The sequence below is a fragment of the Phocoena phocoena genome, chromosome 1 (genome assembly GCF_963924675.1).
Source record: "Phocoena phocoena chromosome 1, mPhoPho1.1, whole genome shotgun sequence".
Lineage (NCBI taxonomy): Eukaryota > Metazoa > Chordata > Mammalia > Artiodactyla > Phocoenidae > Phocoena > Phocoena phocoena.
Window position 1 is genome coordinate 4,045,542 of NC_089219.1, and position 23,071 is coordinate 4,068,612.

At 58.6% G+C, this 23,071-nt stretch overlaps 1 protein-coding gene across 1 annotated transcript in view; it reads right to left on the bottom strand.

Moving 5' to 3' along the window:
* Positions 1-5,074: 5,074 nt before the first annotated feature.
* NPHP4 (nephrocystin 4) overlaps positions 5,075-23,071 on the bottom strand; it is a 132,956-nt gene continuing 114,959 nt past the window's right edge. The window contains exons 18-29 of the mRNA XM_065884328.1: positions 21,020-21,145; positions 18,195-18,403; positions 13,950-14,176; positions 13,638-13,824; positions 12,730-12,813; positions 9,501-9,657; positions 8,849-8,934; positions 8,190-8,275; positions 6,988-7,159; positions 6,166-6,345; positions 5,744-5,887; positions 5,075-5,215 (exon numbers count right to left, since the gene is read on the bottom strand). Of these exons, the coding sequence (XP_065740400.1) occupies positions 5,075-5,215; positions 5,744-5,887; positions 6,166-6,345; positions 6,988-7,159; positions 8,190-8,275; positions 8,849-8,934; positions 9,501-9,657; positions 12,730-12,813; positions 13,638-13,824; positions 13,950-14,176; positions 18,195-18,403; positions 21,020-21,145 (1,799 nt within the window). The remainder of the gene's footprint in view (positions 5,216-5,743; positions 5,888-6,165; positions 6,346-6,987; positions 7,160-8,189; positions 8,276-8,848; positions 8,935-9,500; positions 9,658-12,729; positions 12,814-13,637; positions 13,825-13,949; positions 14,177-18,194; positions 18,404-21,019; positions 21,146-23,071) is intronic.

Here is a 23,071-nt window from a genome sequence, read left to right on the forward strand (position 1 = left end):
TTCTTGCAATGAATTGTATCTTTAGAGCCTTGATTCACAGATCAATTCGGGATCTGACAACCGAGATGACAGACACTCGAGGCTGACGCGGCTCCTCCGAGCGGCCCCGCTGCTGCAGGAAGCCACCTCTGCCCGGGGGACGGCCACACACAGCAAAGGGTCGCCCTGTTTACGGGTCACTCTTTAGATTTATACCTGGCCCTCCCTCCCAAAGACCAGAAATCTTGATTCGCTGGTTACGTGGATATTTAAGACCCCTGGGGCTGCCGTCACAAGTGACCAGGTGGCCTAATCCAACAGAAGTATATTCTCCTGCAGCTCTGGAGGCCAGAGGTCCTTCGGGCGGCTCTGAGGGAGGATGGGTCCCAGGCCCCTGTCCTAGGTGCTGGTGGCTCCCAGCAATCCTTGGTGGTCCTCGACCAGCAGACGCATCACCCCAATCTTGGCCTCCACCATCGTACGACCTTCTCTGTGTGTCCTTTTCTGTCTCCTAAAGGACACTCACTGGATTTAGGGACCACCTTAATGGTCCCAATATGACTCCATCTCGATCCTTACCTTAAGGACACCTGCAAAGACCTTGTTCCCAAATAAGGTCATATTCTGAGGTTCTCGGTGGACATGGATATTGTGGGGACACTAGATCACCCTCTGACTTGCACTTGGCTTTCAGGGTCCCCTGAACAGCCTTGGAGAGGCAAGGAGAAGTGTGGTGACACCGATGACACATGGCTGGCTGCCCCAAGGCGGGTCTTCCCCGACACGGAGAGCAGGCTCCTTCGGCCCTGCACAGCCCCCCATAACCAGCTCAGACCTGGCTTTGCTGTGGGATCAGGAGAGCCATGGGGGCCCATGTGGCACGCCAGCAGACGTGTCCTGATGACAAGGTTTTGACTGTATGTGGAGCTCCGCCCCCTCCACCAGCAGGAAGGGCCTCTGGATTAATTGTCTGTCCCTCAGACTCGAGGGCAGCGTCCCACATGGGACCAGGGAGACCCCCACGGTGCTCAAGACACGCCAGACACGGACGCACTTGCACGACTTCTCGAGGCCACGGGCTGTTTCCCTCGCTCCCCTCCTCTCCTGCTCCTTCTTTGTAAAGGTCTCAGCACACGTCCCTGAAAATAAAACTAAAACCACTACGTCCATATTGTTGGGGGTTACAGCTGCATACACCCCAACCTTCTCCACAGCGAGGAAAAAAAGTCGCTAAGGAAACAGAACGGTTGTTTTCCCCAACCTCTTCGAACCTGAGGTAACAGTTTTAAAAGGCGCCTTAATTTATTTCTAAGTAGATAAAAACATAGCATTAAATCATTATCAGACATGAGCAAAGCAAAGCAGCTAATCTGGCTTTCATTTCACTCCATTTAGTTAAAAGCAGCTTTCGGCCGGGGTGGGAGGAGGAGGGACAGAAGGGAAGAAATAAAATACTAATGCTAAAAACGCCCTTGATGGAAATGATAAGGTTCCCTTTGAAAGATGGTGCGTCTTTGTGCAGGAGAAGCAGCGGCTCCCAGCCCTTACGGCAGATCCACCGAGGAGCGGGCTGGGCCCCCGCTTTCTCGTGTAAATCACCTGGCGCTTCTGCACATGCCAGCTGGGCCAGGGAACTGACCCCCAGGAAGTCAGAAGTTAGATGAAAATACTAGTCCACGTCTAGGGCGTCGGGGCAGGACATCTCAGGTTCATAAAGGAAGGAAGAAGGCCCGGGTTTTGCAACCCAGAGCGCAAGTGAACTTGACCTGGGCTTTGGGCCCCAGCAGAAGAGCCCCAAGATGGCAGATCACAGCCATGGCTTTTATTTAACACTGAAAATTTATCGCAAAAGAAATCTCTCAGGACTTCCCTGGGGGTCCAGTGGGTAAGACTCCGCGCTCCCAGTGCAGGGGGCCCGGGTTCCATCCCTGGCCGGGGAACTAGATCCCACACGCTGCAACTAAGAGCCCGTGTGCCACAACTGAGACCCGTGCAGACAAGATAAATAAATAATAAATAAATATAATTTTTAAAATCTCTCTTTTTTGTGAGAAAAGAAAAAAAAAAGGAAAAAGAAAGGGAAGGAAAAAACGCTCAGAACGGCATAAATTTTGACAAGCAAAAGCCCCCATCTTGTGCCCGATTCTCACTCCTGGGAGAGGCTTCAAATCCTCACTGGCGCTCAAGAACAGAGGGGTGTGCGTGCCAGAGTGACCAGAAGGCCACAGTCCCCGGGGGGAGGGCGTTTGGAGGAGGGGACGGGAAAAAGGGCAAAGGGAAAGGTCCTCTGTGTGTAGAGAGTCTACTTTTCTGACTTAAAAAAGCGTGGACCGCCCCCCACGCCCCCCGACCCAGCTGAGCCCAGCTTCACCAGCCCCCATGGCGCCGACGCAGTGGCCACTGGGGAAGGCAGGTCACTAATGTGGCCCCCGCTGCTGGCCCTGAGGTGAGGCACCTGTCCAGCCCAGCCCCGTCACCCCTGCATCACCCGAGAATCAGCCTGCAGCCCACAAGCCCGAGACCTACCCCGGCCCCTCCACCCCTTCCCGTTCCCTTCTCACCCGCCACCCGCTCAGTCCCTCCTTCTGACATCAACCCGCTCCACGCCCTGCTCCTGCCCTTCCGCTTACAGACTTTATCACCACCCAGCCGACCGCCTATGTTGTACCCACTTTTTATCGTCTGAGCCCCCCAGAAGGTCAGCTCCTGACCTGGGGCAGGGAAGGTGTCCGTCTCAGGGCACCACAGTGTCCGCACCTCCTGCACAAACAGAGCCCGGAGGAGCGCCCACAGCCAAGGTCGGATGGATGAAAGAATGAACTAACGAGGGAGTGAGGGCCAGAGAATGGGCATCCCTGGCTGATGGCCTCTCTCTCGCCAAGGCCGGCCGCTGCTTCCTCGAGCGCCCCGCCACCCTCAGCTCCTGCACCTGCAGCCTGCGGGCCCCCCGGGCACAGTGGGGAGGGGCGCCCCCGACCCCACCTCCAGCCAGGGCAGGGCTGCTGCCGGCCCCTCGGCACAGCTCGCTGGGGACAGCGGCCTGAGCTACAGAAAGGCCTGAACGGCCCCCACTGCAGTCTCTGCCGTACAGACTAGACGTGGGGTAAGGAAGCTGCTGAGGTCCCACCGCTGTGTGTGGGTGAAGTGCGCCCCCAGCGGATCTGCCTCTAGGAAGAGCAGCGGCCTCTAGATTACCCGGCTCTTGGAAGCATCTGGAAATGGGAGGAGATGAAACGAAGCGTCCCCTGCCCACCTCCCCCCAACACCGCGTGCCCCCAGGACAGCAAGCAACTGGGCTCCAGAACTGCCTTCCTTCCTAAACACACTCCCCGCCGGGGCCTGGTCCCTGGTGGCGGGGCCTGGGCCTGGACTGGCCCGGGGCGTGGGTGAGCTGAGATGGTGCCGTGCGCGCGGCAGGCGTGCAAAACGCAGAGGCCGCCCTTGAAAAGACAGCAGGGAGCATCGAACAACAGACAGACGGGCCCCGTGGTGGGTCCTCACGCTGCAGACTGGCAGATAGGCCTGAGGCGGTTCTCTTCTCCAGAATCCAACTCCACGCCGCTCTTTGGGGGCACACGCCCGGCGGGGAGGACCTGTGGGCAGGAGGCTGCAGGGTGCTGCAGGGGCCCCTCCCGAGGTGGCGCGGTTGGCCCCCGTTCCAGTGCAGGTGCCGTCCGTAACCCCGCTGACGGGGCTGGGGTCTAAATCAGGCTCCCTGGGGGCAGCCGATGCTCTCTCCTGCCTACAGTGCGTCTGACCCTGGCCGCCTTGCTGACCGTCTCTCCAAAGAGCCTGCCCGCTCATTTCCCAGGGCTCATACTGCTCTCAATCACGGGGAGCCCCCCTGGGTTCACGGTGCAGAGAGAGACCCCCCACCATGGGCCACTTTCCATGGGAGTCTGGTCTCCCGTCTGCATATGCGCACAGCTGGCTACCACCCTGCTGTCTCCTCACCACCCCGGGGCTGGGACAGCGCGCTTCCTTTCTGTCCATCTTTCCAACAGACTGAAGGTAAAGTTTCTGTTTCTAAGCCCTAATCCGTCACTTACTCTGCCGATTCCACCCCTGGGACGCTCCCCGTCCGGCCACTTCTCACCATCCCCACCAGCAGCGCTGGGGCAAAGATGACTAGCTGCCCCGCTAAACCTTCCCCGCTCCCCCGCTAGGGATACCATCCCCCAAAGTCAACTGGACACACGACCGCCTGGAAGAAAGACAACATTTCTGAGACCCCTCGGAGCTGGGTGTGGCCAAGTGACTAGGTTCTGGACAACAGGATGGGGGTGGGCAGTACAGTGCCCCCTCCCCGCCGGCCTGACCTGATCCCTGGACGCCGTGACTGGGCGACCTCACGTGGTAAAGGGGATGGAGTTAAGGATCTTGAGACAGAACGGTTGTCCTGGATCTTCCAGGTAAGTCCAGTATCATCACGGGGGCCTTACAAAGGGAGGCAGGGGGGCCAGAAGCAGGAGAGGTGACAACAGAAGCAGAGGTCAGAGCTGCCCTCCCCTCAGGTCAGGACTAAGCAGCCTCTCCCAGAGGCCACAAACCATGGGCCACCTGACTGTCCCTCGGCAACGTCATCCTCCAGGGAAAAGGAAGCTTATGCTGCAGACAGAAAACTCTGACAGTGGTGAAAACAGAAGAAAACTGCCAAAAAGAAAACGTGTAAAAATTTCGTATTTCGTACAACGTTTTTAAAAGACGTGAAATAATACCAGCATAAAAAACGTTACATAGCAAATAATAGTGTTTGTATAAAACTCGGTTTACAAACATAATTTTATCATTTAAAATGATTCAGAAAATACATTTTGCTGACAGTAAATCCTAACGTCACAGACGGTGACAATCCCCCGTGTGCCGCAGAGAGAAACGGGCCCCGGGTACACTGGGGCGCGCACGTCCACGTTCAGGACTCCCGTGGGGCTGCTACGCGGTTGGTACTGGCAGCAGCCTGACTGGGTGGGAGCATCGCAAACGGCTAGGGGCACGGCGACCCCCACCTCCCTCAGCCAAGTCCACGGTGCCGAGTTCCGGGACAGGAGCCTGACCGCGAACAGCGAACAGCGGCAGGACGGCCCCTGCCGCTCCTTTACTGGTAGATGACCTTCACGCAAAACGTCTCCTCGTTTTTGTCTTCGTGGTCATTGATGTAAATCAGAATCTCCTCCTCCCCGGCCTTCTGACGGGACGCAAACCGCAGGCCGATGGTGTAGGTCTCGCCTCCGCCGACCTGGCAAGAGGCATCGCCGTCCTAGCGCCCACCCTGCTGACCCCCCTCTCTCTCTTCCAGCCACTTCCACACAGGCGTACACACATTCCCCAGGCTCGCAGGCCCCAGAACATACACTCATGATCTGAACCAAGTTTCCCAGCGTCACTGTCAAAGCCCTCCCGGCTACTCCTCCCAAAGCCCCGGGGAGACGCGTCACTACACCCTCCAGCGAGGGACAGACCCGGATCCGCCCAAGCCACTGCTCACTTTCCCTGAAAGAGTCACAGGAGATAAAGGCCTAACTTGCCAGGCAGTCTGGATGAAACTGCTGCAACACTGCAGGGAAGGTCGCCCCCAGGGCTTCCCCCGCCGGGGCCTGGGCGTTGGGTCAGAGGCCTGGGCAGAGTTCAGCAGAGGGTGCCCCTGGGGGCCGCAAGCGGCTCACTCGGGCCACAGGCCATTTCTCCCCCAGGACTTGCTGACGCCCCCAAGGCAGGGTCCCGGGAGAAGCAGCGCCCAGGCCCCCCGCCCTGTGCAGCCCCGCACCTGGAAGGCGTCCTCCTTGAACTGCAGCAGGCGGGGATGGTCGCTGTGCAGGCGGTAGGCCCTCGGGGAGGGGTAGGGGTTGGTGTAGGTGATGCGCTTGTTGGCGCCCTTCCCGGCCCCAGCAGGCAGCGTGATCTCAAAGGCCTGTGGGGAGGGCAGGAGTTGGCCCCGGGCTCCTTCTCCAGCCACTTCTTCCCAAGCCTGCCCTGCGCTCCTGGGCCCCAGACGCTGAATAAATACGGCAGACAAGCCCCCCGAGTTCCCGGTCGAGGGGCTCACGGTACAGGAGGAAACACCCACCCCCCAGGCCCCCAGCCAGAGGGGCCGGGAGGAGGAAACGCCGGCCTGGCCTCGATCTAGGCAGGCCAGGTCACAGGACACACCACCCGAACCGTGTGGCCCACGCGCGTCTCACGTCAGACCTTGGAGATGAGGGGTGGGCGGCAGGAGAGGCACACGAGCCACGAGGCCACCAGCTGGTGGGCGTCCACGTCGACCAGGTTGAGGTGCACGAAGCGGCTGCCCGCCTTGCGGGGCCTCACGCCCACGTGCAGGTCCTGCACCCCGTGAGGGGACAGCACAAAGACGCCTTTGGGGTCCGTCTTCAGGAACAACAGAGGAGAAGCAGGTCGGGAGGCAGCCCCTCGAGTCGTGCAGACGAGGGGTTTCCTGGGCACGCAGCCCAGGGGCTGAGAGGGTCCCAGGGGAACCCCTGCGCTGGGCGGGAAGTCCCCTGGCCTGCATGGGGTCAGAGGTAAGAAGGCCCGATCTGAGGCCAGACCAGAACTCACCACCAGCACCCATGCCTGCAGGTCACAGTCTGTGTCCCCATCTGTGCGGGGCGAGTCCCCTCCCACACAGCGTGACCCCCTAAGTGTCAGAGCGGCCTCAGGAGAGAGAGCTTAGCCAGACCCAGCTCTGAACCCTGGCCTGCTGGCAGGGCGTCCCCATCACCCTCGTTATCCAGATGTACGGTTGCAGCCGCACTGATTCCAGGGTAACTGTTAACATTTACCTCCCAACAATTCTACAAATTCACCTTCAGGGCTTACGTGTCTCTCATCCCACGACGCACATCTCATAAAGGGGATCTGAATGAAGACTCTATCAAAGTCTTCAGGACCGACCACCAGGCCGCAGCCCAGCTCCCACCCCCTCCCCGGGGTGGGCAAGGGTGGGGAGGGACCAGGGTACACCCGCAAAACCCAACAGCCAACCGCACGCACCCCCGCTGAAGGCCATACCGTCAGCTCCTGGGGGTGGGAGCTGAAAGCCCTCACTTTCCTAACTGTCTGCATGCCCCGGAGGACAAGGGCCAGGCGGGTCCGCTGGCCTGTGACACAGGAGACATCCACGCGCTGCAGGGAGTGCAGGTGGACCTGCCAAGTCTGGACGGGCGTCGCCAGCCAGCGGTCCCTGCGCGGGCAGAAGTCACTCACGGTCGGGCGAGGGCAGTACACCAACCGCGGGGGAGGGGCCCCGAGGAAGCTGAAAAGGCGGCCAGGAGGGCGGGCTGGGGTCCAGCCGCCGTCACCCGCTCGGCCACCTTCCCTCCAAGGTGGAAGTTCTCAGGCAGGTCTGCGGCCTCTGCGTGACTTTGACCCTGAACAGATACTCTGGAGGCCGGGCAACGTGGGCTTCTGCAGATGTACACCTAGGCCAGCTTAATCCCAAACCAGGCCTGGAGCAAAGTCCATGGGGAGCACAGCGTGGATGAGAACGTGGGCTTGGAGGTCACGTGGGCCTGAGCCTGGGGCCCGCGTGAGCTGCCTGGTGCCCAAGGACACTGACCCTTGGTTGTAAATGGGGCTCAGCATCACCTCCCCACGGGCCGTCAGGACAACAGTCTGTGGCCACCACACAGCAGGTGCAGGCTTGGTGCTGCCCCTCAGCCGGGTGGGCACTGAGCACAGGAGACCCCCGCCCGTTCCCATGCGGGCTGCACCAAACCCTCCAGCCTGCACCGGTTTTAAAGGGTCTCGAGGGCTGGGAGATACGACTTAGAGGAAAAGGTAAAGGGACCGGGGTCATTTCACCCAGTCCTCGGGCATCAAAGGAAATGATGTCACCTTCCACCTCCCCTTGGGGGGCCTGGGCAGGACCGCCGCCTGCATTCCCTCGGACTCGGGGAGGGGACCCCAGGGACAAGGGCTGCCTGGGCCGTCCTGGCACTGTGCTGGGGCAGAAGCAGCCTCGAGTTTCTCTCCTGGCTGGGCTCCCAACGTGTCCCTTAGGCTGTGGTGCCGCTCTGAGCAGAGGCGCCCTTGCAAGACCCCGGCCAGTCTGAGAACCTCACTTCATTTGGCCACAGGCCTGATGGCCCCCACCCCCATCCCAAGTTTAGAGGCAGCCAGGGCTGGCCCACTTCCAGTGCCACCAGCAGTCCCCAGCCTGCCTCCTCACTGCCTTCTCCCACCCTCCAGACCACCAGGGCCCACGTACTCACGCGTAAATGGTGACAAAGAAGTCTTTGATCTCCGGGCTGGGACCACTGGCCACCTTCAGGAACACGTCTTGTGGCTCCCTGGGGCCCTGCCAGACAGGGGTGGGGGTGCACATCACGGCCACACTACTGCCTGTCTGCTCTGACCCCAGCCCCCCAAGTCTGCAGGAAGCAAACGCAGGTGTGAACCAGGCCCCCTCCCCCAACACGTTTTTCATTTTCTGTACTCATCAGAATTCACTGTTTTTGTCACTACAAAAGAGAAAAATCATTAACTTCTTGATTTCATATCGAATTTAATAATGATATCCCGCAGGAGATTTCACCCAGTTTCCCAGCCAATCACCATACGATTACGGCCGCTGTCCTTACACAAAGGCAATTAGTAAGTGCCTTAATCACCACTCACTTTATTCAGTTTGCCTCACGTCTTTTTGTTTTTAATTGAAATTCAGATAATCAAGGAAGTGATCTGCTAGCAGAAAAAATGAAAACTCATTCATAAAGCTCTCATGGCGATGTCAAAGCAGCCCTTCAGCATCTTAGAAAGAAACCACTTAAGCAAAAACCCCAAATGAAGAGGCTGCAGGAGACCAGGGGTGCAGACAGTGGGCGGGACCTGGAGGGGAAGGATTTTCCCGGGAGGGCGCTACAGAACTTACCATGTTCTGGGTCTCGCAAATGACATTCGGGTCACTACATCGTACGTAGACCGGGGGGTCCTCACCGGGCATCCCCACGGGAGCACCTGGAGTGGGGAACATCACAACAAATGTCTTTTCCCGGAAGCCTGGGCCATCACAGGTGTTCAACGAAACCTGCTGGGGGATGGACACTGCCGCCTGCGTGGACACTGGCCCTTCCGTTCCGAGCCGCCTCCCCGGGGACTCACCCCAAGAGACTAACCAAAAGGAAGCGGGGGTGCCATGGAGCCAGTGCCAGGTGTAAAAGACTCGGATCTGTTCTAAAGGCACCGGCTGGAAATGAATCAGCAGGGGCAGGGGAGCCCGGAGAGCTCTCCAGGCCCAGGACTGAGGGCAGAGCAGAGCCTGACACCAGAGGCCGGGCAACCTTCCCAGGGCTGTGGATTTCAGAACGGAATCAGCCTGCCAAGGGCGCCTGTCACCTCAGAGGAGGTGAGAAGGTCACCATGTCAAACAAACGACTGGGGCAAGTGGCAGATTTACAGCTGTGCCCTGTGTTGTTGAAGAGCATCGCAGGAAGATGTAAGGACACCACTTGTCGCCCTTGGGGAGAAGCCTTTTCCACCTGTTGAACCTGCCAAATGCCAGCCGTGGGGACAGCGGGACCTGCCTGGAAGCGTGTGCCAGGGCAGCAGGCGGATGGCCTTCTTCAGGAAGGTGAGCTCTGGGTGGTAGAAGCGGAAGACCTGGTCCACCACGTGGGGCTGCAGCTCCACAGTCAGGCAGAGCACGGCGAGGGGTTTGCCGTTGCCTGCGCAGAACAGAACCTGCCGGGAGAGCAGCTGGTGCAGCATCAGGACCCACACGAGGGCTGTGGGCAGCTGCGTGCACGGTGCCTCCCTGGACGGACAGGGACAGGGTACCCATGGGGTCCGCTCACGCCCACGAAGTGGGAAGGACAGGCGTGGTCAGATGCACGGGGTCTGCAGCCGTAGGTGCCCACCTGCGAGGACTGGCCCAGCACAGGGTCCACATGCTCAGACCACGCACGGCTGCCACTCCTGCCACTTCCCGGAGGGGAGGGACGTGCCAAAAAGGCCAGCGAGAAAGGTCTGCGGCCCCAACTCCCCCGCCGACGCACCCGCTGCCTGCTGGCTGGGAAGTCGTTCTGCAAGGATCTGGATACTAACCTCACCAGGTCCTCGTGGGTGGGAGCAGAGCACGTCCCCCAGAAGGTAAAAGGGGGCTGTGCTTAAACCCAAAGGGCCAGAAATACAAACTTCCTTTAAAAAAAAGTTACTGACTAAAAAAATTTATTTGTCCAATACAGGTCCTAACTGGGAACACGATGCAGCCGGTGTCTTTATTCCAGGACTCGGCCAGCCCGGTGAGCTCTCAGGGCCCAGGACAGAGGGCGGCACACGGCCAACCCCAAGGCGGATCAACCTTCCCACATCGGTTGGCGCCAAGCTCGGGCCCCCAGACAAACCTTCCACGTGGGAAAGGACGCTCTTGCACTTTGGTGAGTTTTATCGTGAAATCTTTTAGATGTGTAACGGGACCAATTATAACTGGGCAGCCACCCACGAGGCCACGTGGGCTTGGAACAGGCACCCGGTACACACTGCCCAGCCTCTGCGCCCTCAGCACCCTGCCCGTCCGCCCCAGGGAGCCCCTCCTGAACTCGTCGTCACCGTCCCCCGTTTTTCTTCACCATTCTCCCCTCTTTGGGTCTTTAAGCGACCCACAGTGTTGGTTCTGCCTTCTTGGAGCATCACCTGAAGGCCACTGCCCCGCGCGTCTCTTCCCACATCTGCTGGGAGGCGAGCCCCACCACTGCACCCTCATGCCTGGCAGCTGTGCCCTGACACTCCTGCCGGAATTTCACCGCTACGCTGGGACTTCAGCTCCACAATGACCGAACGTTTATTTAGCTGTCGTGCACACAGACACACACAGACACACAAACAGACATACACTCCTCAGCTCTCTCTGCTCAGAAGGACCGGAAGCAAGGACACCCCAGTCGTAATGAGCCCTCTCAGCACCCAGACTTCAGTTTCTAAACACCGTTCTCCGCTAAAAGAAGCCTTAGATAAACGGCTGATTCCAGAAATGGGGCAGGAAAATGGAAGACGACTCCGGAACATCTTGTGCGCCAGGCACGAAGGAAGTGCTCCAAGAATGACAGGGACATGTCAAAAGGACAGAGGGGCCAGCTTGAAGCCCAAGCCGCCGGGACAAGATGAGCAGCAAAACAAAGAAAGACAGGAACAAATTACAAGCCACTGAATGAAACAGGAATTCATGGTCCATAACGCTGACAAACAAACTTCAGGAATGAACGGATGAAGGCAAAGTGCCGCCTCACTTAGAACAAGGAAGGAACGACGCAATCTGCAAGCCACCAACGGGCAACCGTCGCGCAAGAGTCATCAGTGAAGAAATTCTAAAAAGAATGTCTCTGTGTATAACTGGGCCACTTTGCTGTACAGCAGAGACTGGCAGGACATCGTAAATCAACTACACTTCAGTTTAAAAAAAAAAGAAGCATCGGTGGATATTAAAACTAGCAAATATAAAATGTCAGCAACTGCGAAATCTGGGTAAATAATTCACGAGAACTCTTTGCACTATTCTTTTAACTTTTGTCTAAGTTTGAGAACATTTCAAAATAAAGAGCTGTTTAAAAAAAAAAGGCACAGGCGCTGACTTGAAAGGTATGGCCGTGGCCAGAGAGAGAACAGTTTTACAGCCCAGTGCCTGCCACACAGCAAATATAAAACCACGAGTTCATAATAAGACCCCTCAAAACTGACCATCTTTGGATGTTCCCAGGGCACAACTCATTATTTTTACAATTGATAAATAAAGGGAAAGAACCCAACATTTATCCTGACCTTCCGGTATTAAGTGTCAATATATTCAGGGTAACCAAACGGCTGATGGGGGAAAGCTCTTCTTTATAGAAGAGTCACAGCTAGTAAGTACAAGAACAGTGAGAGGATTTTACCGCTTTCCACCTGGTGGGATAACAGATGTGGGCAGTGGACACGTCAGCCACCACGAACAGCCACTGACCGTGGCCTCTGCACGTGAAGCCGTGGTCGGCCCACGGAGGCCGGCCCACGCCCAGCGTCTCCACAGACAGAGCATTGAGGACAGCAGGCCCCAACTCCCACAAACCGACCGTGATAAGATGAGTTACCAGCATGGACTGGACATCGAGCTGTCCTGAGGATTTGTTACTCACTTGGGGGCAGTGATGTCACGTAGCCAGGTTTTTGTTCTTTTTTTTTAAGTCCTTATCTGTTAGAGATACACGTTGAATAAGATATCTGGGATTTGTTTTAAAACTCCAAACTCATGTAAGGAAAAACGTATTAGCCTCTCAGATTTAATTTATAGCCCTAAATAAAGAGCCGACATATCCTTTAGACAAAGGCAAAGCTGTGGCTCCACATTTACATAAAACACAGCAAATCTCCCCCGAGGATGGGGCTGTGGACACAGGGCTGCCAGGTCCTCAGTCTGCAACTGCACCGAAATCTGTCCCAGGGTGAGGGTGGGGGCGGCGGGCGTAAGAGTGTTTCTGTTTTTACTTTCAACCTCCTATAAAAGGCATCTGTCCCCCAAACAAACAAACAACAAGAAAACTTCAGAAATTCCTACAAAACGACAGCGTCCCAACCTCCCCTAAGGACATCCCATCGGCAGGCAGGGGGTTGAAAAGTGTGCCCTGCAAACAAGCCGCCCCTGAGGTGGCAACGGGACTGAGTCCTATTTACCATTAGTAACAAACAGCAGAACCCATGACGCGCTTCACCTGGTCCTCTCACAAGACCCCTGGCTGGCACTGCAAGACCTCGGAACATCGGATGGGCGGCCTGCCCCCCTACCTTGGCGTGTTTCGTGGGCATCGTGCTGGACGTACAAGGTGACCCAGCGTCCGTGTCCTTCTCGAGTCTCAGCTCAGCAGAGGCCTGCGAGAAACCAGGGGGCCCCCAGGTCATGAGATGGAGGCCCAGGGTGACAGGCACTTCTTCCTACCAGTGGGGCCTCCACGTGTAGCAACGGCCGCCGCCCTGGGCCCAGGACTCCGGGGTCTCGTTTACACTCAGAGTGAACCCCAGGCGGCTGCTGTTATTAACCGGCCCACAGCCCCAAAGAGGAAGCGGAGGCCGTGTGAGCTGTGGGTGGCGGGGCTGGGGGGTCAGGTGCCGTAACCCAGCTCCACCCGAAGCCAGAGGTCTGACACCTTCATCACGGTCCTGATGACCTCTTGCCCCAAAAGTGCATCCAAAGAGCCTGCACTGAAACCTGTGAGCCTCTCACGCCCGTCTCAGTGATGACCACTGCCCTACAGAGCTGACCTCACAAGGTCAGGAAGAAACGCGCACGCCACGTCCGCCCTACCAAATCACGTGCTCACTCGCACCCTGACGTGAAACCCCAGAGTCTCTGCGGTTCACGTCGGGGAGCAAACGCTACATGAGAAGCGGGCAAACAGTAGTAACTGGGGAGTTCAGAAAACACTAGCTCTTCTGAGGTTTAAGAAAGACTCTTCTACCAGTTTAGCAAAGAGACTGAAGAGGAGGTGATCCAGCCTCTCCTGAGCCCAGGTGAACCACGAGGCCACTGGGCACAGCGTAGGTGCCAGGACGTGTGGAGAGGCAGGTGGGGCAGGGGACGGCTGAAGGCTAACCCACCGCACGGGAGGAGGCCCCCATCTCCCACGTTACTTGGCAAATGGGCTTCCCCAGTGCCCAGCCAGCCCCCTCGGCACGGGAAGAATGGCCTTCCCCACCTGCGCTGAGGCCCGCGGACCCGCAGAGAAGGTCTGGAACTTGAAGGGGATGTGGACCATCTCCCGGGGGCGTAGGAAGAGCTGGGGGGCCAGGCTGCCCCGCGGGTGGAACATGTCCTCCTCCAGGGGTGTGTGCAGGCCGGCCAGCTCTTTGAAGTACCGCCACTCATGACCGTCCAGAATGAGGCTGGAGGGAGGGGAGACGGCGCTGGGCACAATGTCCTTCCCAGTCGGTCCCAGGACCCAAGGCGGCGAAACCAGCTCGGCTTTCGGGCGGGGCTGGGGGCCCGAGGGGGGGCCCCGCCCTCCCACCTGAGCTCAGCACTGTCGATCGAGATGGTCACGGTGTGCTGCGTGTTGTCGGGGTTCCTGAGAGCGAATTCGAAGAACTCGGCGGCGCCCAGCGTGGCACGGATGGTGTGCCGCGTGGTGATGGCCATGCTCAGCGCGCTGGCAATGCTCTCGGCCTTGGTGCGCTCCCGGTAGGCAGCGATGAGCTGCAGGTCCCGAGCGTGCTGGGTACGCATGCTCTGCTGGGCCTGCGGACACAAGGGCCAAAGCGGGGCCACGGTCCCGGGGCGCCCTGCTGCTTGGGGGCTGTTCTCTGGCCCCTTCCCCACCTGCCCCAAACACCACATCTCCTTGGAATCAGCCCCCCCACCCCCCACTGACACGGGGTCAGTTGGGAATGGCCACCTACAGCTCTGGGGGACAGGGAATGGGGCTGCCCATCTGCAGCACCCCGGCTTCCCTCTGCCCACAGGTGATGTACTCGTGGAAGGAGGGCTCTGCCCGCATGCCCTCAAGACTCCAACCACCCACCTGGCACACTGGGAATTAAGAGCAGAAGCTACCAATAAAAGAGGAAAGAATGGGGCTTCCCTGGTGGCGCAGTGGTTGGGAGTCCGCCTGCCGATGCAGGGGACGCGGGTTCGTGCCCCGGTCTGGGAGGATCCCACGTGCCGCGGAGCGGCTGGGCCCGTGAGCCATGGCCGCTGGGCCTGCGCGTCCGGAGCCTGTCCTCCGCAACGGGAAGAGGCCACAGCGGTGAGAGGCCCGCGTAACGCATAAAAAAAAAAAAAAAAAGAGGAAAGAATGGTCCCCAAACTAAGGCGGGTGACCAGCTCACCGGCCAGGCCTCCAGTGTGACAGCGGGAGTCCTGTCTGCGAGCAGAGTCCCCAGGAGGGGCTGTGGCCGGGCCTGACTGACCGCAAGCTGGGCCAGGGTCCAGACCTAGGCACGCTGCCTTGGTGGGCTCAGCGTGGGTCCTTCATCCACCTCCTTCTTCCAATGCCTTATGTTTCAATGGGCTTGGCCACCCTACATGTGTTCTAGAGGCTGGGGACAGGCTTATCTTTCTCGGGTGCCTTGCAGTAGAAAGCGAGGCCCGTCGGAGGCTGCTTTGCAAGCCCAAGATGTAGAAGGCATGCCCACGTGCTAGGGAGGCAGCTGGGCGCTGAGGGCCTCCAAAACCAAGGAGGCCCAGGCATCTGAAGGCCTTCGGACTCTAACTCAGAAGGTAAGGACCAAATCTGACCTCTCACTTAAATTGTTTTGGAGACTGACTTTCCAATATCCAAAACTTTGGCCTTTCCCCAGCAGAGGAATTGAAGCTGGGCCTTTAGTTTCTCCCTGGGGATTTAAAAACGGGAGGGTGGTCATGTTGACATCTGAGGCCTCCCTATGTGGGCATTTTATGATCAGAGCTTCTCGGCAGGATGAGCCTCTACCAGGCTGGGCTGGGCAGCACGGCCAGATATAATTTAGGGTGAGAAACAGACAGAGATCGGCTTTTCAACCTCGACTTGAGACAGTGGGTTGTTCTGACCTGCCAAGGACACAACCTGTATTGCCCTGGGACGAGGGCTCTAGGGGACAGGCCACATGGAGTTGGGCACAGGACTGGCCCGTCAGACTGACCACCCGGGCAGGCACCGTAACGGCCACTCCCTGGTTTTCCGCAGGCCTGGTGGGTAAAAGCCACAGGCCGAGACAGAGTGGCCCCAGGGCATCAGGACACGGCCCCTGGCCAGGTGGAAAGGCTGGAAAGAAGAATCCACCTGTGGGATCACCTGGCATGACCCAGATTGTGTGAGGCTGCCGTTAACCGCAGGCTCAGCCTCGTACAGACGCGAGCCAATCCTCCAGCAACAGCTTTACCAATGACTAGAGCCACCAGTGAAACAGAGCTGATGTTTTGGTCTCTTTCTGCCATAGATGTGTTTTCTTTCTTAATTCAAAACCCATGCAGGCAGAGGTGATGACACGTATTGGACCGCTCAGACCCCAAGAGGCAGCAGTTCGCACTGTGGTCCCGTGACAGGTCCAGGGATGGGCAGGGAGACCCGTGGGCCAAGTGCTGGCATTTCTGGAAAGTAAAGTCCTCTCTTCCATGGCACTTGGCATGTTTTGACAACACGGAACGTGGGACTAGTGCCACCAATTTGCTAGCATGAGGGGCAATCCCGGAGCTGCTGGGGTGTCCCTGTAGAGGGTACGCAGAGGAGAGAGGACGCAGGGACTGACCGCTGTCGCTAGGGCAGCTGCCATCCTGAGCACTACACACGGGTTAAGCCGAGTGACCCTCACAGGGAGGCTGTGACTGTCCCAGGGCACCGCAGGAATTCCAAAGCAGGTGTCAGCCCCACACTCTGTGCTCCTGGCCCCAGGCTCACCACCTCCCCCAGGAAACCCCGAGACCCTCAGCCTCCCTCAAATCTGACCATCAGGGAGAGAAAGCTGCACCCCAGCTGCCCTCAGCCTCCCCCCACACACAAGAGGTCACACACGGTTCCACACCCTCATCACGCGTGTGCAGGGCCAGCCGGGACACAGCTCCTGTCGACTCTCTTCCCAAGGACCCACTGATTTCATAGAACTCCCATCCCTTCTTCAAAGAAGGCTAAAAAGCTCTGGAAGGGAGAGAGACTACTGCATACCTGATACATCAACTTACTTTCACCTCAAAATTCTCCAGGGCTAGGAACCCAGAAAATCATACAATTTAGTGGAAATTTTTCTTGTATTTGGAAATCCAATTACTTCCAAGCTCACAGCTGTATTCAAAATGAGGGTTCTGAGCTGTTAATTTCTCTATTAGAACATAACAGGGCTTCCCTGTTGGCACAGTGGTTAAGAATCTGCCCACCAATGAAGGGGACACAGGTTCAATCCCTGGTCCGGGAAGATGCCACATGCCGCAGAGCAACTAAGCCCGTGCACCACAACTACTGAGCCTGCGCTCTAGAGCCCGCGAGCCACAACTACTGAGCCCGCGTGCCACAACTACCGAAGCCCGCAGGCCTAGAGCCCGTGCTCCGCAACGAGAGAAGCCACCACAATGAGAAGCCCGCGCACCGCAACGAAGAGTAGCCCCTGCTTTCAACTAGAGAAAGCCCGCGCGCAGCAACGAAGATCCAACGCAGCCAAAAATAAATAAATTAAAAAGAACATATCAAATAAGAGGAAACTAGCCAAATTAATCATAATAACAACGATGCTAACAACAACACCGGCAGCTGTCGGACTGAGGACTTGTCGTGTGCGGGGCCCAACCACCTGGACGCGGGAAGCGCTTGTGTCCCCCCTCCCCCCCCCCCCCCCCCCCGGGTGACAGCTGGCGGAGCCTCAGAGGCTGCACAGGAGGGGGCAGCCTGGGTGCACCGAGGCCGGGGAGGAGACCTGCCCCAAGCCCAGCCCACGGCCGGCCTCCCCTCAAGGCGTCCTCACAGCCACAGCGCTGCTCCTCGGCCAGCAAGACTCTGCCGCCCTCTGCCAGGTACCCGCTCGCCCAGCCGGCTGTCTGGGCTCAGCGGCCATGGCTCACGGGCCCAGCCGCTCCGCGGCATGTGGGATCTTCCCGGACCGGGGCACAAACCCGCGTCCCCTGTATCGGCAGGCGGACTCTCAACCACTGCGCCACCAGGGAAGCCCCCTGAATGGTCTTTTGCTTGTTGGTTTATTTCTGTCTCCCTCCCTCCCTCCACGGCGCCCCTGAGGGTGGGTCCTTGCCCACCTCTGTGAGCCCCAGGGGAGGGCCGGCCACTGCCTGTGTCTGCCAGGCCATGGGCACAGGCCTGGCCCCTGAGAAGGACGGCATCTGTTCAGACACCCACCTGCCTCAATGGAAAGGATCCTAAGGCCCCTGTGGCTTCCTTATCCCCCAAACAGCCATTTCTTAGGGTCTTATTTAGATTTTTAGTCTAAGGTGGGAATTCTTCTGGCAAGATCGATCACTCTGACAACCCATGATGTAGAAGTTGTCATGGCTCTGCTCCCCAAACCTGGGAGCCCTCAGAATCCCCGTCGGAGCTTTCTTAAAAGCCTAGGCTCCAAGGACGCTCCCCCCAACCAATGGAGGGGAGCCCAGGAGTCAGCTTTTATCCAAAGCGCGCCGGGAATTCTGGCCTGAAAACTTCCCTCGGTGGCTGAGAGGTCGGGTCTCACTCACGCTCTGTAACCAGGACGCGGCAGGAAGATGAGAGCCCGCAGGCAAGGGGAGGGGCGCGGACGGGACTGCTCCCGCAGTGTTCCCGAGGACGGGGGCCGAGCCTCACCAGCACGCCCGGCCCGCAGCGGCCAGGCTCCGCTCCGCGCTCCCGCAGGCGCACAGCCCTCATGCGCTCCAGCTTGCGCCTGCGCACGGCGTCCCCCTCACGGCCGGCGCCCTGGGGCTGCCGCGTCCCCTGCCACGGGGGCGTGAAGAGCAGGGCGGCCAGCTCACTGTCCACGTCGGCCAGCTTCTGCGCTTGGACCACATTTTTCACTGCTGGAAGGTTCAAAGGGAGGGCCAGAGGTTAAAGGTCAGAGTGTTTATGTTCTCTAAGCAGCCACGGCTCCACGCCCTCCAGAGCCAAGCCTCAAGCTTTTCATAAACCCTCAGAGGCTGGTAAAGGTGGAAATGACGCACCCTGCCCTCCACGGCATCCCTCCCTTACCAGCCTCTCACATAGAAGGGATTCTGTCTCGGTGCTTAGATACAAATGTATTAGTGCCCACTAGGGGGTCTGCTAGGGAAAAGGTCAGCGTTGCAGAAGCTCAGGCTCTCAGGATTCCCCAGACGCCCTCGCCCAGGACCGGGCCCCTGCTCACCTCCAGCCCCTGTAGCAAGCACCCCCGATGCCCAGCACACCGTCCAGGCTCTCAGGCACGCTGTCCTGTCAGGTCCCCAAACCCCCGCTGGGTGCGGGTTATCAGGACGCCCGAGCTCAGATCAGGAATCGGGGGCTCCAGTGAGCTGTGCCCTGAGGCCTCGGGCCAGCCGGGGTGAGTGGATCCCAGAGCTTCTCCTCTCTGCACCCGGCTGCCCCCGGCTGGCTGGGCCCCTAGAGCACCATCTCCTTCAGGGGCTCTACTCGAAGCCTAGACCCACAGGACAGCTGTGTAGCCGACAGACAGAAGCCACGATAGGCCAGGCCCCGGCAGGCAGGAGAGCTATTTTCTCCCTCCCACCACTGGCTGTGCCACTGGCATGCACACGTGGCACCTGCCACGTCACAAGCTGGCACGTGAGATTCCCGGACAATCAGTAAACCCAGCACAGGCGGTAGTGAGAGGGAGCGCCCCAACTTAGCACCTTGTCCTTCCTTCAGGCACCCCCAGAACCACGGGAAGTGACCGCGAGCCTGAACTCCGCCGGCTGGACCCCACTCCCCGTCCTCGAGTATCTCTGCCTCCTGCTGATGTGCTCCACGTGGTGGTGAAGCAGCTTCCCCTCACTCGCCGCCTCTTCTTCCATCACACGTAAACAAGTGCTACTTCCAGGTTCTTCGGGTGCCATGAGATGGTGCAGACGTCTCAAGTGGCCACCCCAAAACAGCACTTTTCGTGTGTCTGGGGTCCAGCTCCATGGGAACGGGAGCTCCAACCTGGATCGGGCTCAAGCAGCCCGAGGCCCCCGGTCCCGAGGGGAGGGGCCAGGGTGGGAGACGAGCAAGGCTGGGGGGTGATCAACTGGCTTGTGTGTTCAGACTGCATCACCCCGACCGTGGGGGTGATGGGACCATGTGGGACCACACTGCTGAAGCCAGGAAGCATCTTGCGAAACTCGGCACAACTTCCCGCTTCCGGAACCTTGCCCGGGGGGAGGAGACATGGCTTCTGGTGGAGTGCCCGGCCCTCTGGTTTTGACCAAAATAGGGATTGGAAGACTGATGACTCCAGAGGCTCTGGATCCCTCAGCAAACCCTCACTGTCACAACTCCCCGCGCTGCCCAGAGGAGCCCCCGACCTGCCGGGCCCCAGGCCATGGGTTTCACAAATCCTCTCGTACCTGTCTCTGGGGCCGTGTCGGGGGGTGCGGATGGGAGGCACTCCCTGCTCCGTGGAGCCAGCTCTCCATCCATCCTCTTGGTGGCCAAAGGGACCAGCTGGGGATGGGGAGGCACTGGCCCCAAAGCAGGAAATCCAGATTCTAGTCCAAGTTCACGACCCCTAACCACACAACCGGCCATGTCACCTGACCTCTGTGTCTCAGTTTTTTCAACATTAAAATGAGGAAGCTGGTCCAGAACAGACTCTCAGCCTGCCGGGCTCACGAAGCATGGACCCGTTTGAGCATCTGAATGTACCTGGGCTGCTCTCCCGGGGAAGACGTACGAGGACCCATAAAGTTTGGGCTGGAGTTTCAGGGGACTCGTGGGATTCTGGAGACCTTCCAAGATGGCGCCAAAGGCCTCCCAGTCCTGCCCCCCGCAGCTCTGGAATTCCCACCCAGGGCACAGGTTCAAGACCAACAAAGTCAAGGGCCGTCAACACAAGACGCTCATGGCAGTTTCCAATCCACATGAGATGACCTGCAACCTCTGGGGGCTGCTCCTCAAAGGGCACCTCCCACTTTTCATTCCAATGACAAGTATTTTACATTCAGGTCTGGGGGGTCATTTGAAAGGGGACGGAAAAACTTCCGTGTTATGCGATATTTTCACAAGCCCAGGTGTTTATCTCCCAAGCTTCTCTTTTCCCCAACATGGGGAGTTTCAAATTAGTTTTTAAAAAACAGCCTGTGTTCATCCCGACCTTTTCCTCCCGTCCCCTTCCCCTGGGGAGAAGCAGCTACCCGAAAACAAATGCCACTCCTAGGACTGTAATCTCCACCAAGTAACACCGGCGGCTTCCCCAGGGCCCAGCCTAGAGAGCGCTGGGCTGACGAACGTGGTGACTCGACGTGGCCTGCAGGTCACTGAGCCGGAGGTGGAGCCACGACTCGGGCCCCCAGATCCAGAGGGCAGGGCCCCACGACACAGGTGCACGCATGTGCTCCTGCACACGCACACACGTACACACACGCACGCACACGCAGCCCCCCGCCTCTCGCTCTGCCCCACCGCCCCGAGCACAACCCCCAGCCTCCACCCGTAGGCCCCTCGGTCTCTCCACTCACGTCTGGGAGCCCCGGGCGTGAGAAGACCACCTCCCGAGAAGCCGGTGGCTCCGTCATTCGAGACGACCCGTGATCTGGAAGGTGGCAGTGAGCTGGGACTCCCCACTCTCCGTTCACACAAGTGACCTGAACGAAAAACACCCCCCGCCCCACACGAGACGTAAATACCAGCACAGAGTCGATGACACTCACCCGGATCCCCACCCGCACCCCACTTTCCACTCTCAGGTTGGAGTTCGTTTTGCAGCAGAGAAACGGCGGGTGGGCAGAGGCACGTTTCCTTCGGGCTCCCTGCTCTCCAGGTCCACACCCTCCTCTGTCTGAGCAGCAGTCTGCTTTCCCACCACGAGTCGGCGCTCGAGATGCTCAGGGCAGGTCTCCGGGGGGCCCGGCCCCAGGCTCTGGGATGGTCGCAGACTCTCCTGTCAGGCCCTCGAGTATCATGCTGTTCCAAGAAGGCCTTTGTGCCCTTCTGCAAACGTCTGTGCCCAAACACGCCTCGGGGGAGACACCCTGAGAGCCCCGGTACCTGACCGTGAGCGGGGGGTCAGGGCAGCCTGCCCTCCCCAGGAAGGCCCCACGGGAGACCTGCAGATACAGTGGCAGCGGAGCTCCCAGGGGAGCCGTGGTCACACACACAGCCAGGATCACGGGGTCAAAGAAAGGAAAGGGGCTCTTGGGATCTCTAAATGATGAATGACCCCGTAAAGCCTCAGAGGAGGCTGGCAAAAAGACAGCCTCAAAAAGCTCGCCTGAGGGCTTCCCTGGTGGCGCAGTGGTTGAGAGTCCGCCTGCCGATGCAGGGGACACGGGATCGTGCCCCGGTCCGGGAGGATCCCGTGAGCCATGGCCGCTGAGCCTGTGCATCCGGGGCCTGTGCTCTGCAGCGGGAGAGGCCACAGCAGTGAGAGGCCCACGTACAGCAAAAAAAAAAAAAGCTCGCCTGAGCGGAGAAGCTGCCAAGCACGAGGACGGCCCTCTCCCACAGAAAGAGTCACAGGAGACCTGGGCGTGAGTGACAGAGGCCTGGATCCGCGGCCTCGCACTTGGCCGCGGCTGTGAATGCAGAGGCGGGGCCCCATCCAGACAGGCGCCGACCCTGCCTCTGTCACCCCGAAGGCCTGCACAGCATCACCCCACCTGCTGGCCCGCGCCTGCCACTCGCTGCAGAACAACCAGTTTTAAAAAGAAACAAAAGCCACGACACTTTTTTTTTTGTTCAAGGACTGCAGGACGTACAGAGGAAAGCACAGCGCTGCCACGTCGTACAAGTGTGCCGCGCACAGCATAGGTCCTCTGCCTCACAGCCTCCCTGTCTGGGTATCTCAGGCCCCTTCCCGCGAGCTTATCTCTCTCTTGCAGGCAACGTATGAAAATGACAATTTAAGATAACGCATAATGGAGCTAATCTTTCTTCTGAAGATAAGATTTTAAAACCTGGAGTCACTGCACATTTGTGGGCTGGTGAATTAAAAATAAAAATAACCAACACAATCTTGGAAGCAGAATGCTTCCAGCAACTCCCCTCAGTCGTAGGAGCTTTTGAATAATGCCTGCTTCTCACACACAGCTCATTTATTTCTCCAGAACCTAATTGAGTTTTGCCGTTTCCATATTGTCTGTTTTCCAGGCTGCCCGGGATCCTACATTTGTAAACAAGGGAGCAGAAGCCTCAGACCTGGCTTAATGAGCTCCGCGCTCACGCCTGCTGTTCCGTCCCAGCCCTGCCTGCCCCATGCTGTCGGCACAGGTGGAAAGGGCCCATGGGGCTCAAGGTCTAAAATCAGGCTGGGTTGTAAGGAATGGAAAATTCCCCAATAAAACGACAGAGAGATTTGAGTCCAGAAACCTCAGATGGCTTGGTGTTGTCCCGCTTTCAATCCTTCCTCAGTCCCCTCGAGGGGGATGGAGTGGGCTTGTCACTAGCCCCACGGGGGCTCACACTGGCCTCTGCCCTGAGGCGGGCACAGGCAGGTATGCCCGGCCTAACGTCCCCTGTCCCATCAGGGTCCTCAGTGGAGCCCCCAGAATGTCCAGGCAGAACCATCCCAG